Here is a 15,791-nt window from a genome sequence, read left to right as displayed (position 1 = left end):
CGTCACGTGATTAGGCAATAGTTCTCTCATAGCGCAGCGCACACACCCACTGCTACACTCCGCTGACACATTTAACTTCAACAGCATGTTACTCTGTTACAGTGTTTCCTTGACTCTTGCGATATTGGGGTGGGGGTCGACCAGCCTCAGTATTATAATGTTGTTTGCAGACTACTATTGCCGTTTAGACTGCTACATTGAAGCAAATAGGAATTAATGTTGCCTACAGAATGGCAATAAGAACATTTTGTTCAATGGGACTTTCGTCAGTGTTACCACTTACACTGGGTGCAAGGCCCGTGTTAAAATGGTAAGTAAACATCAAAGCAGACAGTGAATATCATGGAATTCGATTCCTTTGATTAGTAGGCTATGTCTTTTGAACTCTACGAGGTTGGTGAAGTTGGAAACAACTCCGTGATGCATGATAGTTTGAATACTCTCTATATAATTTGTGGCATGAAACTCAACAGAGAAGCTATGAAGCAATGGGCACAAACATTGCAGCGAAGGAATGCATGTGATGTAAGGTGCCGCATGGGGTAGTTTTGTGAGTATAACACTAACCCAACGCCAAATAATCCACTTTATTTGTAGGCCTACTTCTTATTTTTAGGTTAAATTATGAGTTGCAGGATCCTCATCTTTAAACTGTAAGCCCACTGAAAAAGCTGCATGCAATAATTTAGTAAGAAGATATTTATACATCAGATGTCTCATAGGTGACTTTCACATATCATAGCTACATTTTGTGAGACTTGAGTCACTCTAGGAGTAGGCCTACTCATATTTGATTAACAACGTGATGAATCAATATACCACATCGGTTCTAATTTCATGCAACCTAGCTTAGTTTTTTTTTTTTTATTAGTCAGTTTGCACATTGAATGCATAAAGCACTCTTGGACTGCACTGCAAGATTCCCACCCAGTGGCAAACATACTGTATTACATATGTGCAGACCATGCATGTGTGTGTGTGTGTGTGTGTATCTGCTTATGTCCACCATAATCATGATTGCATGATTCAGTTGATTTCATTAAATGCATATTTTTGCATGAAATATCATGGTTTCATAGTTATGTTTCAGTGTGTTCCAGAAACAGGCTACAAGAGCTGTATAGGAACAAGATAACACACACATGCTCCCCCACCCCCTCCCTCTCCACACATGTACATGCACACACACACACACACACACACACACACACACACACACACACACACACACACACACACACACACACACATTAACCGTTTATTTATGTCCACATAAAGAAAATGGTCCAGGGACACAAATATTAAGAATGCAGTACAATACATATGCAAACCTATGGACCAGTAGCATGCACCAGGTCTTCACAATGTCACTTAACTTAAGTGATATATAACTTAACAAGCACAATACTCAGTTCTTAAGGGTATAAGTAGCAACATCTCATACACACACACACACACACACACACACACACACACACACACACACACATGACATGTGTGTCCTTTGTTTAATCACTCAACAAGTGCCTATAGTTATATTCTCACCCATACCTCCGAGATCTGTGCATTAACTTCAGGCCCCTCCCCCTATGGTGGCTGCATGCTTGGCAGGGTAAACGTGCTTCCATGGAATCTGTAAAGTAATGTATAGCACCTCCCACCCCCCTTTCTTTTGCCTCTTTGTCTCTATAGCTTACACACTCACTCAGACATGTATGTCACACACACACACACACAAAGAGAGAAAGAAAGAGAGAGAGAGAAAGAGAGAGAGAGAGAGAAAGAAAGAGAGAGAGAGAGAACCACAATGGAACAAACTCTTGGGTGTTACTGTCCACATGGAATCATTAGCTAGACTCCTTCAGCTTAGTTAGAGAGAATCTACCACAAGCATTCCATTTATCCTGCCATCTTTTCACTACCAAAAAAGACATATCTGTCCTTTATCTCTTTAAGAGGGGTGTATTGACATCAAATATACAGTATTCTTTTTAAAAGCTGTTCGACAAACTTTGAAATGTTTTATCATTAAATAAACATTATAGATTAAGCACATTATTATCAGACTCTCAGTGAGTGGCAGAGTTGCGTTTTATACAGTATAAGTATACTTTTTTGATCCTGTGAGGGAAATTTGGTCTCTGCATTTATCACAATCCTTGAATTAGTGAAACAGATTCAGCACACAGTGAGGTGAAGCACACACTAATCCCGGCGCAGTGAGCTGCCTGCAACAACAGTGGTGCTCGAGGAGCAGTGAGGGGTTAGGTGCCTTGCTCAAGTGCACTTCAGCCGTGCCTACTGGTCGGGGTTCGAACCGGCAACCCTCCGGTTACAAGTCTGAAGCGCTAGTGGGCCACGGCTGCCCCTTGGTTGTCTTAGGGGGCGATCAGACAGGATGCATTTTGCCACGTAGAAAACTCAAGGTGCGCATAAAAACACGGGCACTTTTGCGCTTTGAGTTGAACTTTTTTCATTCCACAAAAACACGAAGCGCAGAAGATGCACGAAACACGAGACGCTCTGGGTGCATAAGCTGTGCTCAAAATGCTTACTGCCAATACGAAACAACATAAAAAAGCGCACCTCACTGCAAAAACTGTGTTCTGTCTGATGGCCCCTTTAAAGTTCCTTATTGTCAGAACTCATAGGTCGTGCCCTCAGTCACCAACGACACAGACAAAAGGAAAGTGATAAGAAACATGATAGGACTGATCAAATCTTTAAATGAATACAGTGAGAGAGGCTGAGTATCTCAAATTGTTCTCAATGGAAGTATCAAATGCAACAGGGCACAGCCTCTTCTGAGGTGACTACTGCTGCTTTCCCGGCCGTGCCATTTCTGTAAATTAACCTTTTATCAAAGTCAAAGTCAAAGTCAGCTTTATTGTCAATTTCTTCACATGTTCCAGACATACAAAGAGATCGAAATTACGTTTCTCACTATCCCACGGTGAAGACAAGACATATTTTACCAATTTAGGTCCACAGACAAACATAACATTCAAGTAAACAAAAAAGTAAGTAAATAAGTAAATAAGAGGGCACATATAATAATGAAAAAATAAGAGCAGCAAAATTTGGTTGCAATTGTGCATAGACAGTCAATAAAATACTAGTGCAAAGTCAGGCCAATAAAAGGCTTGGGTAGTTCTGTTTGACCTAAGTAAGAAAGAAAGTGGCATAGTGGTGCAAGTTATGTAAGAGCAGCAGAAGTGTTGTGTTTTCAGGACAACAACACCAAGTTGTAAAGTGTACAAGTGTGCAAGTGTGCAAGTGGAGTAGTGCAGGCGGCCATTGTGGGTCCAATGTCCAGGATGTTATGTAGCTGAGGGTGGAGGGGGGAGAGGAGGGAGAGAGTTCAGCATCCTTACAGCTTGGTGTATGAAGCTGTTGGTGAGTCTGGTAGTGCGGGAGCGCAGGCTTCTGTACCTCTTCCCAGAGGGCAGTAGATCAAACAGATTGTGAGCGGGGTGACTTGCATCACTCACAATTTTGGTCGCCTTGCGGGTGAGGTGGGTGGTGTAAATGTCCTTCAGGGAGGGGAGTGAAGCACCAATAATCCTTCCAGCTGTGTTCACTATGCGCTGCAGGGCTTTCCTGTTGTATTCAGTGCAGCTTCCACCCCACACAGCGATACAGCTGGAGAGGATGCTCTCAATGGTGCCTCGGTAGAATGTGGTCATGATGGCTGGTGGAGCACTTGCTCGCCTGAGTTTCCGCAGGAAGTACAGGCGGCGCTGAGCTCTCTTCGCCAGTGATGCAGTGTTGGTGGTCCAGGAGAGGTCTTCACTGATGTGCACCCCCAGGAATTTGGTGCTGCTCGCTCTCTCCACCACAGCACCGTCGATGGTCAGTGGCAGGTGTTGGGTGTGACCTCTCCGGAAGTCAACAACAATCTCTTTGGTCTTGCTGACGTTCAGCAGGAGGTTGTTGTCCCTGCACCACGTGGTCAGATGGTCGACCTCCAACCTGTATTGAGTCTCGTCGCCCTTGGTGATGAGACCCACCAGAGTTGTGTCGTCAGCAAATTTCACTATGTGATTGTTGCTGTAGGTTGCAGTGCAGTCATGCGTCAGCAGGGTGAAGAGCAGCGGACTGAGCACGCAGCCTTGGGGGGCCCCTGTGCTCAGTGTGATGCTGCTTGAGGTATTGTTGCCAACACGCACTACTTGGGGCCTCTGACAGAGGAAGTCCAGTAGCCAGTTGCAGAGGTAGGTACTGAGTCCCAGTTTGTCAAGTTTGCAGATGAGTTGTTGTGGTATTATGGTGTTGAATGCAGAACTGAAGTCTATAAACAGCAATCTCACATATGAGTCTCTTTTTTCCAGGTGGGTGAGGGCTGGGTGGAGGGCAGAGCAGATTGCATCCTCTGTAGACCGCTTGGCTCGGTATGCAAACTGGAAGGGGTCCAGGGTGGGGGGGAGAATGGCTTTGATATGTGACATGACAAGCCGCTCAAAGCACTTCATGATGATGGGTGTCAGTGCCACAGGGCGGTAGTCATTGAAGCAGGATGGAGCAGTTTTCTTCGGCACAGGTATGATGGTGGCAGCTTTGAAACATGATGGGACGATGGCTTGCTTCAGGGAAGTGTTAAAGATGTCTGTGAAGACATCCTTAAGCTCCCCTGCGCAGTCCTTCAGCGCACGACCTGGGATGTTGTCTCATGCCAGCTTCATCCCCAGCTCTGTAGGCTTTGTCTCTGGCCCTCAGCAGCCTGAGGACATCCCCTGTCAGCCATGGCTTCCAGTTAGCCCGAGTGATGATGTCTTTTGTGTGGGTCACATCATCGATGCACTTGGTGATGTAAGAGGTTACAGTGTCTGTATACTCCTCTATGTCTGTCCGGTTGTTGTAAGTGGCTGCCTGCTTAAACATTTCCCAGTCTGTTTTGTCAAAGCAGTCTTGAAGAGCATCGGAGGCTCCCTCAGGCCACACTTTTACCTGCTTACGAACCGGTTTGTTCGCTTTTACCCTTTGTCTGTATGCGGGCATTAGCATAACAGTGATATGGTCTGAAAGTCCAATGTGGGGGAGGGGGGTGGCTTTGTATGCTCCTTTGTGTGTAGTGTAGACCAGGTCCAGGATGTTATCTCTTGTTGGAAAATCAACAAGAGGAGATACATTCAACATTATAGACCCTTTCAAGAGAGTTCCATTATCAGCATCATAGTTGGCCCCACAAGACTTCCGTTTTAACATTCCATATGTTATCTTAATGCAGAGGAAGTAGATTGGGGCCCAAATAGAACGTTCAAGCATTGTTTTTGTTTTTAATGTTGAAAGGGTCATAATGGGCAATGTTTGTGTTGTCAAATAAGGATGAATGATATACTCTCTCTCCAGTGTGTGCCATCTGGCATTAAACTAACTATACTTACATACTTATAGACCTTGCTCTGTCTACAACTTCTTTTTGATTGCCTTGCAACCAACATTTGTTGTGTATTGCTGCTTTTTTCTAACTTTACACAGTGCAATCTCTATTTGACCTCTACATATTTAGTGGGTCTAATTTTGCAGAATTGTGAATTTTGCAGAAACTTAATTGTGGGGAAATACTATGTATTTCTATATACTATAATACTACTACTACATAATACTTATGTGTAGGCCAACCCCTTCCAAAAATTATGGATAGGGGACAAAATCCCCATATTTCAAAAATGATAAAAACTGATTAATTTCAAAAATCAGTGTCAATTGTCGAAGTGCTTTGTCTGAAATACATTTGTTTAAATGAAACATTCTTTCCTGTTGGTAGTAACAGCAACTAATATTATTACAATATCCACATATCCGCTAAATATCTCAACCTTGGCTAACAACTAGCCAATGGAATTACCTGAGAGAAAATAGGACATTTATGACTGAGAAGTGCACATTTTATTTTGATGTTCAGGTAAAAGCTTTCATTTCATTGGTGTTCTCTACAGATAAAGGGTTGAGACTAATTTGAGACTGAACTACTTTGGCAGTTGCTTGACACTGAGGAAAAACTCAGTCCTGAATTTCTAACAAGTGTTTATTATTTCTGCATATCCATATTTCTATTCATACAGGAATGATGAAAAAACACAACTGGAGACACACTTCAATGTCCTCCGAAGATCCAGTCTGATTAGTAGAGGTTCTTCTGCACGTGGGCAGCAATGTACTTAACAGCCAACATGGTCTCCTCACAAGTGGGCTTGATCTGGGACTCGGGGAGCAGGAAGCCATAGCGACCTTCGTCACGCAGCTCAAAGGTGTAGGAGTACTTCACACCCAGGTCATAGGCCCAGTCAGTAGAGATTCCAGCACAAGGGTCTGGGATAACACACATCAATCATATATGGCTTTCAATCAGCAACACGACAAAAGACTGCAATTAATTAACAATAATCTGTTAAATCTTTCCAGTGCCATTCTTGAAGATGGCCCATTCAGGTAATGCACAATGCTAATATATTTTTCAGACATAATAGCAGATTAAAGATGCAGTCTGCAATTCTGGCAAAAGGTTGTTGATATTTTGATATTTGAGAACTCACAGATGGTGGTAGCGCCAGGGCCCGCGGTGTACTTGGTGCCATACAGGCTGGTCAGGGCATTGCTGGCTCCCTGAGCAACACTCATCTAAAGAGGAGACGGACAAGATTTAACACAGTGACATCAACTGAAGATATTAATCCAGCTGGGATTGAGGAACATACAACTTCCCAACTGTGTATTGTAGTACTTTAGTGAGAGAATCTTCTAAAGTTCAACATTTTGAGTGGGTAGCGAGTGTTGTGTATGACGCTACTCATATCGGGTGTAGGATTACTGTAGTGTGATCATACCAGCTCAGCGTGATCAGCAGCCAGGTCGAAGGTGTAGGAGTAGGGGAAGAGGAGCAGCTGGGTGTAGGAGTGGATGGTGAGGTAGGCCTTGATGGTGGCCTTGTTGCTGCGGATGAAGTTGGCCACATTCTTGGACTCAATCTCAGACTCGGGCTTGGTGCCGCAGTAGGTGTTGCTGCAGGGGTCGGAGGAGGCTCCCGTGGCTGTGACCACAAACGAGACACCGGAGAGTTAGACGAGACTGGAAAACAGCACCTTCTGTTGACCACTTTGGGAAGTAAAAATGAAACCATCCATGTTTTATTTTATTTTGTGTTAATGAGAAGTTATCTGAAGTTGATGATTGCTTCTTTCAAATTGTAGGTTTTTTTCAGTTTGAAAGAAGCAAACATCAAAAAGATCCTCTACTCACTGCACCAGGCAGCATCAAAGTTTCTGTTGAGGTCAGTGCCGACGCAGCTGGAACCGCTATTAATGGAGCGATTCTTCCTCCACATCCTGTTCTACAAGTCCAAAAGACAAGGAACATTTCACAAAGAAGATCACAGATGCCTGTGACTTTGCATCAAGAGGAACATTCAAACATATATGACATACGCTCTTCCAGGTGTAATCATAGCCGTCAACGTTGAAGACAGGCAGAACGTAGACATCCATTTGGTCCAGCAGGCTGGTCATCTGAGAATCAGTTCCATAGCTGGACACGGCCTGCAACAGACACAAGAGGTCTAAAAAGGAAAGTTCCTATGCACAGCCTTCCAGGTGCTGATGAGGTGCAGTCGTCAATGATATAAAAAGAAGGTTATGGATCACCACACACTGGTGGAATTTCTTCGCTGGTTTATTTTTTAGTGAACGACGCGTTTCGCCAATACTTCATCAGGTTCACTCTTGACACAAGAGGTCTGTTTTCAAAAAGCACAAACTCAGAGTAGATGCAGTGGAAAGCTGTTGCTGTTTCTAACTGGTGGGTCATACCTCCTTAACGAACCACTGGCAGAAAGCAGGGGAGATCCACTCTCTGGCATGGATACCACAGTCCAGGAAGATAGCAGGCTTGGTGGAGCCAGTCTGCTTGCCAATCTGTGAGAGCAAATGTATGCTGTTTACTGGGGCTCAGGGTTAAAAAGGAAACATATATATGTTATTAGGGATTAAAATATATTCCCATTTTCACAGCTGCATGTTGACACATTGTATTAGAGCACCATTTTGACAGTGAGTGAAGAGTATGTACCATCTGTAATGGTGTGATAAGGAGAAGAGAGACTCCTAGTGGACAGTGTCTGTACCTTCAGCAAGTGCATGGGACGGCCCTCGTAGGTGTTTCCGATCACCTGTCTGCTCATCAGATTAGAGTTGGCTGAGGTGATGGAGGTGATCCAGGCCTGGATCTGTGGAGAGACGGACAGGGGAAGAGGTCAACCAGCAGATGCAGAAGATGATGGGAGGATGAGGCAAGATGGTGGAAGAGTCAGTCTGAAGATGTAGAGGACATTACAAAATTAAGGATGAAATTGACACAGAATGCAAATGCATAAGGAGAAGCTCACCTTGTCCCAGCTGTTGTACTTGGTGTAGGTGTGGGACCTGGGGCTGACCCTAGGCCCGTCCCTCTGAGCCTCAATCTGAGCCTGGAGATCCTCAATCAGAATCCTGCAGGGAACCATGAACTCTCTCTGTACTAACTCTACTCTCTATAAATAACACTTCTGTGCAGTTTACTGTGTACTATTTGCATGTGTCATTTGAAGTGTATGTGTCTGCCACTATGGATGCATCTAAAAAAAATTAGAATATCATGGAAAATATTTTTTCCCCATTATTTATTTCAAAAAGTGAAACTTTCATAATCTAGATTCATTACACATAAATGTACATATTTCTTTCAAGACTTTTTTATTTTAATCTTGAAGATTATGGTTTACAGCTCATGGAAATGAACAAATCCAGTATCTCAAAATATTAGAATAAAGAATTTATAATACAGAAATGTTGAACTGAGAAGAGCTCTAATCCGCTAATTAAGTCAAAATACCGGCAATGGTTTCATGAGCTTTTAATCTCTCAGCCTGGGCAGGGCAATAGACTTTTCCATGATATTCATTTTTTTTAGATGCACCTGTATATAATGTATTGAAATAAACATCATGTGCAGATAGGGATAATTGAACAAACAGGACTGCCTTACTCGTGTTCCATGTCACTCTGGTTCAGGATGGTGTAGACCATGGAGGTGTGGGAGGCGGGAATGTGGATGTCTACATCAATGTCGATGGTCACCAGCTCAGCACTCTCAGGGCTCCAGAAGTCCACCTGCAGAGGGCGCCAGACACAAACTCTTATAAAAACACACATTCCAAAGTGAGCCTCAACTGAACATATGGTTCTCTCCCACACTGGCACACTAACTTACACAGCTACACACACATGCTGACAGAAAAACAAACATGCTGACGAAGCTACTAGCTTAACCACATTTCTCAGTAGCTTGGTGGTAGGTAGCGTAGCTATTTTATGAAGCTGACAGCTTTTCAATAGCTATAGCTGTGTTTGACCATGTAGTGCAGTAGTATTGACAGAAGCTACATTTTCCAGAGCATTTGTGAAGCTTACAGTAGAGTTTCCTTCTGGCAGATACATGCAAGTTCAGTTCTATTCAATGGATCTGACAAGCATGACACATTTGTCCAACTGAATCTGAGAAAAGAAGGGCATTGGTCCTTGATTGCATTATATTGTCTGGGAGACATTACCTTATTCGGTGTGAATTTGTAAGACAAACTAATTTTTCATGGCAGAGCTGAAGCAACAAAATTGTGCTTGCAAAGATGTATGCCATATGCACACTCTCTCCTGCCTTTTCTATTAGGCTAAGTGAAGCCTTTTTCCCCCCAAATTGATTTTGGAGCTGTGAGAGTAACAATTAAGGGTCAACTGAACATATGTTATAGCCTACATATGTAACTAAAGGTTACTAAGTTACTGTATCTGTTTGACTGAGTTATATTGGCTATTGGTCATTCAAATGGCACTGACTTGGCATGAAGCTGGTTCACTTTTTTTGTTCATGTAATTTTTTTAAAAGTAGCTTCTGATGTAGTAAACTATTTTTTGCGAAATAACTTAGCTATGGATACATTTTGTCTAGAGGAAGCTTTTCTGTATTTCATAACTGCTATCTTAGCTCACTATATTTAAGTAAGTATCTTACTGACTGATGTGTTCAGATTATATCTACAGCATATTCAACCATAATCCTTAACCAGAAACAAACAAACATCCATACACAGACATGTATGGAAAATAGTTTAGCAAATTTTATTATCCATGCTTACACACCCTGTATGACACACATTTCCTGGTAGAAAATAGCGATATAGCAAATCCTAAAACAGAAAATGTGTAATTATACACAAATGTGTAGGATATTAATTCGATGAAGACAGATAAGGCTTTTTTAGTAGATGTTTAGTAGAGTTTTTTATTAGAGGATATACTACAATAAATGCTTCTTCATCTGTTAGCCCTTATTTCTAATTGTTCTGTGAACTGACTCATTTGTGTGAATTGACACTCTTTCCAATGCAACAACTAAGGAAATTCTGGTTGGTAATAGTTGTAACCCATCCTATCTGTTCTAGATACATTTTATTGGAGACAGTCATTTACTTTGTATACGGGCCTCAAAGAGAATCACTCTGTGGTTAGGCCTCTGTTTTAAGAAATATTACTATTGTGGACAATGACTTTGGTAAAATGGGCTTTATTATAAAAGTAAGTAGGTGTATCACTGTAAGTGTGGTGCCCGTTGCCTGCAAACCTGACGATAAATGAATGCTAAACTGACATTTCCTGAGAAGGCTACACTCTCACAATGTCTGTGTATGTTGGAATATCTTCTTTGCATGTAGGAGATAAATGTTCCCTAAAAAAGCAAAGGTGAACATGACTAATGAATACACATTCTAGCTCCTACTGGTGTGTGGCGTGCACTTTACCTCCATGTTGCGGGCCAGATCCTTGATGAGGGTCACATGTTCGTCAGTGGTGGGCTTCAGACGGAACACCTGCTCCCTGATGCAGAGAGGGGGAAAGAGAGAGAGGGAACACACTCTCACTACATCTGAGCTCCACACTTGTCATCAGAACATGCACTGGACACTGCAGTTGGGTGATGGCTGAGAGAAGTGTAATCTTTTTACCCCTCAAATTTGGTCAGCTCAGCCAGAGCGATGCCAACAAATCCCAAGAGCAGAAGGACCTTCATATTGCTTGTGTGACTAGACTGTTACTTTCCGCCAGCTTTTATAATCCCAGTGTAGTTCTGGCTGTCCAATCCAAAAGAGTAAAGCCTGTGATGTGGCTATGTTTCATCTGAGGTAACTAATGTGTGAACCAAACTTGATATTTTTAGGTGCTACTGGAGGGTGGGGAGGTACTGAATCTATGAAATGATAAAGTTTCAATGATTAACTTTCAGCATGTTCTAAAAATGACCTCAAGGCCAAGGCCACAAGGTTTGACATTTCGGTTTACAACAGTTTCCATATGACAGTAAACATACAAAAAGACAGACATATAACATTTTGCCAACTTTCATCAGTGTAAATAGCAATTGTCTCATTCACAAGAGCACAATCATGATAACAGTTCTGTCAGCACAGCAGATATGGACACAACTAGCAAATATTTCTCCCACATTTCTTTTTTGTAAATCACCCATACTTGTCACACTGAGCAAACAGTGCATAGCCACAGAACACAGAACATAACCACAGTCAAAATCATATCAGATCTCAAGCATATGAAATACACCAACATGGCAAGTGTTCAACAACCAGATACGAAACATTTCCACTTCACAATGACAAAGTGTTCCAAAGTTACTAATGAGCTTTGTGCCCGAACGTCCTGTTGAGCAGTACATCCATTGCGATACATTGAGATAGCAGAGTTCTATCGAGATGAATCAGGGTCATCCCAAAGTTGGAGTTAGGAGGAGTTTTGGTGACTTAAGACATTTCTGTCAAAGCCTCGGCCACACCTTTCCTATCTGAAGTTAGGAGAACACTGACTTAGGAGCAGCTGTTCTGTAATGACTTTCTAAACATAGTGTAACAATTAATGCTCCTGCTGAACGTCAGCAAGACCAAGGAGATTGTTGTTGACTTCCGGAGAGGTCACACCCAACACCTGCCACTGACCATCGACGGTGCTGTGGTGGAGAGAGTGAGCAGCACCAAATTCCTGGGGGTGCACATCAGTGAAGACCTCTCCTGGACCACCAACACTGCATCACTGGCGAAGAAAGCTCAGTGCCGCCTCTACTTCCTGCGGAAACTCAGGCGAGCAAGCGCTCTACCAGCTATCATGACCACATTCTACCGAGGCACCATTGAGAGCATCCTCTCCAGCTGTATCGCTGTGTGGGGCGGAAGCTGCACTGAATACAACAGGAAAGCCCTGCAGCGCATAGTGAACACAGCAGCTGGAAGGATTATTGGTGCTTCACTCGCCTCCCTGAAGGACATTTACACCATCCACCTCACCCGCAAGGCGACCACAATTGTGAGTGATGCAAGTCACCCCGCTCACAATTTGTTTGATCTACTGCCCTCTGGGAAGAGGTACAGAAGCCTGCGCTCCCGCACCACCAGACTCACCAACAGCTTCATACACCAGGCTGTTAGGATGCTGAACTCTCTCCCCCCTCTCCCCCCTCCACCCTCAGCTACATAACATCCTGGACTTTGGACCAACAATGGCTGCCTTGCACTACTCCACTTGCACTACTCCACTTGTACACTTGTTGTTGTTGTCCTGTTGTCCTGAAAACACTTCTGAACACACTCCTGCTGCTCTTACATAACTTGGACCACTATGCCACTTGCATACTTAGGTCAAACAGAACTACCTCAGCCATTTATTGGCTTGACATTTGCACTATAATATTGACTGTCTACTGTATGCAAAATTGCACAATTTTAACCCAAATTTTGCTGCTCTTATTTCATCATTGTATGTGCCTTCTTAATTACTTTGTATATTGTTTACTTGAATGTTATGTTTGTCTGTGGACTTAATTGGTAAAATATGTCTTGTCTCCACCGTGGGATAGTGGGAAATGTATTTTCGATCTCTTTGTATGTCTTGACATGTGAAGAAATTGACAATAAAGCAGACTTTGACTTTGAATGCGGAAGCGGGAATCAGCCAAACACATAGACCAAGACACCATTACATAGGGAACACAAGGGAAGTCAATAAAACAAGCATGATACACGAACAGGGTAGTCAAATACAATACACCGGGTAAAATACATGAGGTACAACCTAAAGAAAGACTACTCAAGCTAACACCTACATGACACGGTAAATGCAATTACACTCACTAAAACCGACATTACAAAAACCAGCATTCACACACATTGCATTCTGGGAGCTAGCACTCAGTCCAGAAGACACCGACGTTACAATAGTTACCGTAAAATAGCCCGGGCTTTTTTTGCACCGGCTAGAATTTGAGACAGGCGTCTATGAGACAGGCCTTTAATTCCCTTCACACAAAAACGTTTCCTCTGCAAAGATGGAAAATGTTATCTAATTAATTATTTCAAACACACTGAATGTCTACCCATATGACCAGGCTATCCGATGATAAGCTTAAACTAGAATTGCATATCCGAGGAACTGCAAGAGTGGGCTTGATCAGGTGCAGTTGGCCAATCGGATCGCAACAGTACCCCATTTTTGAAAGTCGGGCACGCGGATCAAAAGTGATCTGCATTAACGCAACATCCAATAAGCCAAAGTGCATAAATGCTATGGTGGTTGCTAGGGTAAATCGTGTTGTGCTATGGTGGTTGCTACGGTCACATTACGGTGGTGGTTGCTAGGTTGTTGCCAGGGAATTTAGCATGGTTGCTAGGGTGTTGCTAGGGTAATTATGATGGTTGCTAGGGTATATGTGGTGGTTGCTAAGCAAAATAACACGGTTGCCATGGTGGTTGCTAGGGTAATCATGTTGGTTGCTATGATGCTTGCTAGGTTGACATTATAGAGGTGGTTGCTAGGTTGTTGCTAGGGTGATTAAGATGGTTGTTAGGGCGTTGCTAGGGTACATATGGTGGTTACTATGCTAAATAATGCAGTTGCTATGCTGGTTGCTACTTGCTAGGGTTGAAGCCAGGGTTGTGCACAATTGGAATTGCAATTCTGCTTCCTTTTTCTACCTCAATTGAAATGCAAGTGAAATTCAAGAATTGAATTGGAATTTAAGAGCCAGTTTCAGCTAGCCTAGAAATCAGGGCTAGTCTAGCAACTCTGTTGGCTTGTGAGCTCGAAAAATTAAACTTCTATCAGGCCAATCAAATCGTGTATAGAGTCGTTAGGCGGGCTTAACATAATGATTGATGGCAGAGTTGCAACGGTTTGGCTTGAATTCCCTGCTACTTGAAAACAAATAAGATAATGTTGCTGTTGGCGAACAGTGTGACACAAGTTAAGCTTTTATTAAGTTGGCAAAAGTTTGAACTAGCCAACTAGCTCCGCTGGTGGGAAACGCATGGGACTCATAGCGCTGTCCTATTGCGTGCAGAGGGAATTTGAAAGACAACCGATTATCCCTCCCCTCGGACTGAGCACTGCGAACGTTGAGTGCCCAGACCCTACATTTTAATGTGGGTCTGGCTCAAATTTTGCACAAGCCTGGTTGAAGCCAAACCATGTGTATACAGGTCAGGTACATGGCCTACTGTGGATCTAAGTATAAAGGCCTATTCACACCAAGAACGATAACGATAGCTATAACCATAACGATAAAGAAAGTCTCTCCTTGTGTTAATGAATGTGACGGTTAAAATTCGATGGGTTCTGATTGGCTGTTAGCTTTTTATCGTTCTGAAAATCGCTCTGAAAGTGATCCCCAACGATATCGTTCTTCATGTCGTTATCGTTATAGTTTATGTGTGAACGTCATCATTCATATTAACGAGAACAATATTTATTTATAGTTATCGTTATCGTTCTTGGTGTGAATGGGCCTTAAGTATAAGTATACTCTTTTGGTCCCGTGAGGGAAATTTGGTCTTTGCATTTATCCCAATCCGTGAATTAGTGGAACACACACAGCTCACAGTGAACACACAGTGAGGTGAAGCACACACTAACCCGGAGCAGTGAGCTGCCTGCTACAGCGGCACTCGGGGAGCAGTGAGGATTTAAGTGGCTTGCTCAAGGGCACTGCAGCTGTGGATGTGGGCTAAGTGGGCATAGGAGAGCAGTACTCAACCACTTTCCCCGCCCACATTTTTCCAACTGGTTGGGGATCGAACTGGCAACCCTTCGGTTACAAGCCCGAAACCCTAGCCAGTAGGCCACAGCTGCCCCTCTACAAAGATCAGTTTGACATGGATTGGCTTTTTTTTACCCTCACACTTTTTACTCTCTCACTTTTCACTCTCTTTGTAAATTACGTTTGATTCAAATGTGTTTCATTCCTCCTGGCTATCCTAGCTATTTGGGTCTTATCTCACTCAATAAACATCATCTTAACACTAAATGAATGATGATCCCTAATTAGTGGGTTATATTATATTATAGTGTACTTATTATTATTATTCCATCCACTCATTTTTGGAGCGACAACTGTTCCTAGAGCTTTTGAGCTATCGACACGGCTCCAACTCTAAAAACTCCGGCCCAAACTGGTGTAGTACGCTTGTAGTTTTCGTGTGGCTGCCCCTTGTCGTTTTTACGTTATTCCTGTTTTTCGTCGGGTTTTTGCCCCCATTGACATGAATGGCGGAATGCTCAGGATTTGAATTCCGATTATGACATCACAGCTCTCTAATTTACAAAGAGATCGTACCACACACTGAAAGCTAATATTTTGTCACTAGCAACCTATATCTGTTCTCTGTCAAATACAGTTGCATTTTCAGCCCTGACCAAAACCGTTCA

The 15,791-nt window shown here is 42.9% G+C and overlaps 2 protein-coding genes and 1 long non-coding RNA gene across 6 annotated transcripts in view; 1 reads left to right on the top strand and 2 right to left on the bottom strand.

The window, feature by feature from the left end:
* The first annotated feature begins 2 nt into the window (after positions 1–2).
* Positions 3–9,004, top strand: LOC121688010. The gene is made up of 2 exons (XR_006024479.1): positions 3–310; positions 6,066–9,004. It is a non-coding gene; the product is annotated as an uncharacterized LOC121688010 (long non-coding RNA).
* LOC121688007 (carboxypeptidase B-like) overlaps positions 6,011–15,791 on the bottom strand; it is a 12,041-nt gene continuing 2,260 nt past the window's right edge. For 3 of the 4 annotated variants that reach the window (XM_042067291.1, XM_042067289.1, XM_042067290.1), the window contains exons 2-11: positions 10,829–10,904; positions 9,019–9,143; positions 8,381–8,483; positions 8,120–8,221; positions 7,806–7,910; positions 7,425–7,535; positions 7,240–7,330; positions 6,828–7,030; positions 6,537–6,621; positions 6,011–6,312 (exon numbers count right to left, since the gene is read on the bottom strand). In XM_042067291.1, coding sequence (XP_041923225.1) covers positions 6,125–6,312; positions 6,537–6,621; positions 6,828–7,030; positions 7,240–7,330; positions 7,425–7,535; positions 7,806–7,910; positions 8,120–8,221; positions 8,381–8,483; positions 9,019–9,143; positions 10,829–10,834 — 1,119 coding nt within the window. In that variant the 5' untranslated portion in view covers positions 10,835–10,904 and the 3' untranslated portion in view covers positions 6,011–6,124. Of the gene's footprint in view, positions 6,313–6,536; positions 6,622–6,827; positions 7,031–7,239; positions 7,331–7,424; positions 7,536–7,805; positions 7,911–8,119; positions 8,222–8,380; positions 8,484–9,018; positions 9,144–10,828; positions 10,905–11,032; positions 11,138–15,791 lie in introns of those variants that run through there. The other variant, XM_042067288.1, reaches the window with a different exon arrangement.
* LOC121688008 (carboxypeptidase B-like) overlaps positions 11,293–15,791 on the bottom strand; it is a 17,403-nt gene continuing 12,904 nt past the window's right edge. Inside the window, exons 12-13 of the mRNA XM_042067292.1 lie at positions 15,121–15,122; positions 11,293–11,303 (exon numbers count right to left, since the gene is read on the bottom strand). The gene's annotated coding sequence lies outside the window, so the exon portion shown is untranslated. The remainder of the gene's footprint in view (positions 11,304–15,120; positions 15,123–15,791) is intronic.

Source organism: Alosa sapidissima, chromosome 17 (genome assembly GCF_018492685.1).
Source record: "Alosa sapidissima isolate fAloSap1 chromosome 17, fAloSap1.pri, whole genome shotgun sequence".
Lineage (NCBI taxonomy): Eukaryota > Metazoa > Chordata > Actinopteri > Clupeiformes > Clupeidae > Alosa > Alosa sapidissima.
Note: the sequence above shows the minus strand (reverse complement) of the source record. Positions and strands in the feature narration are given on the sequence as shown.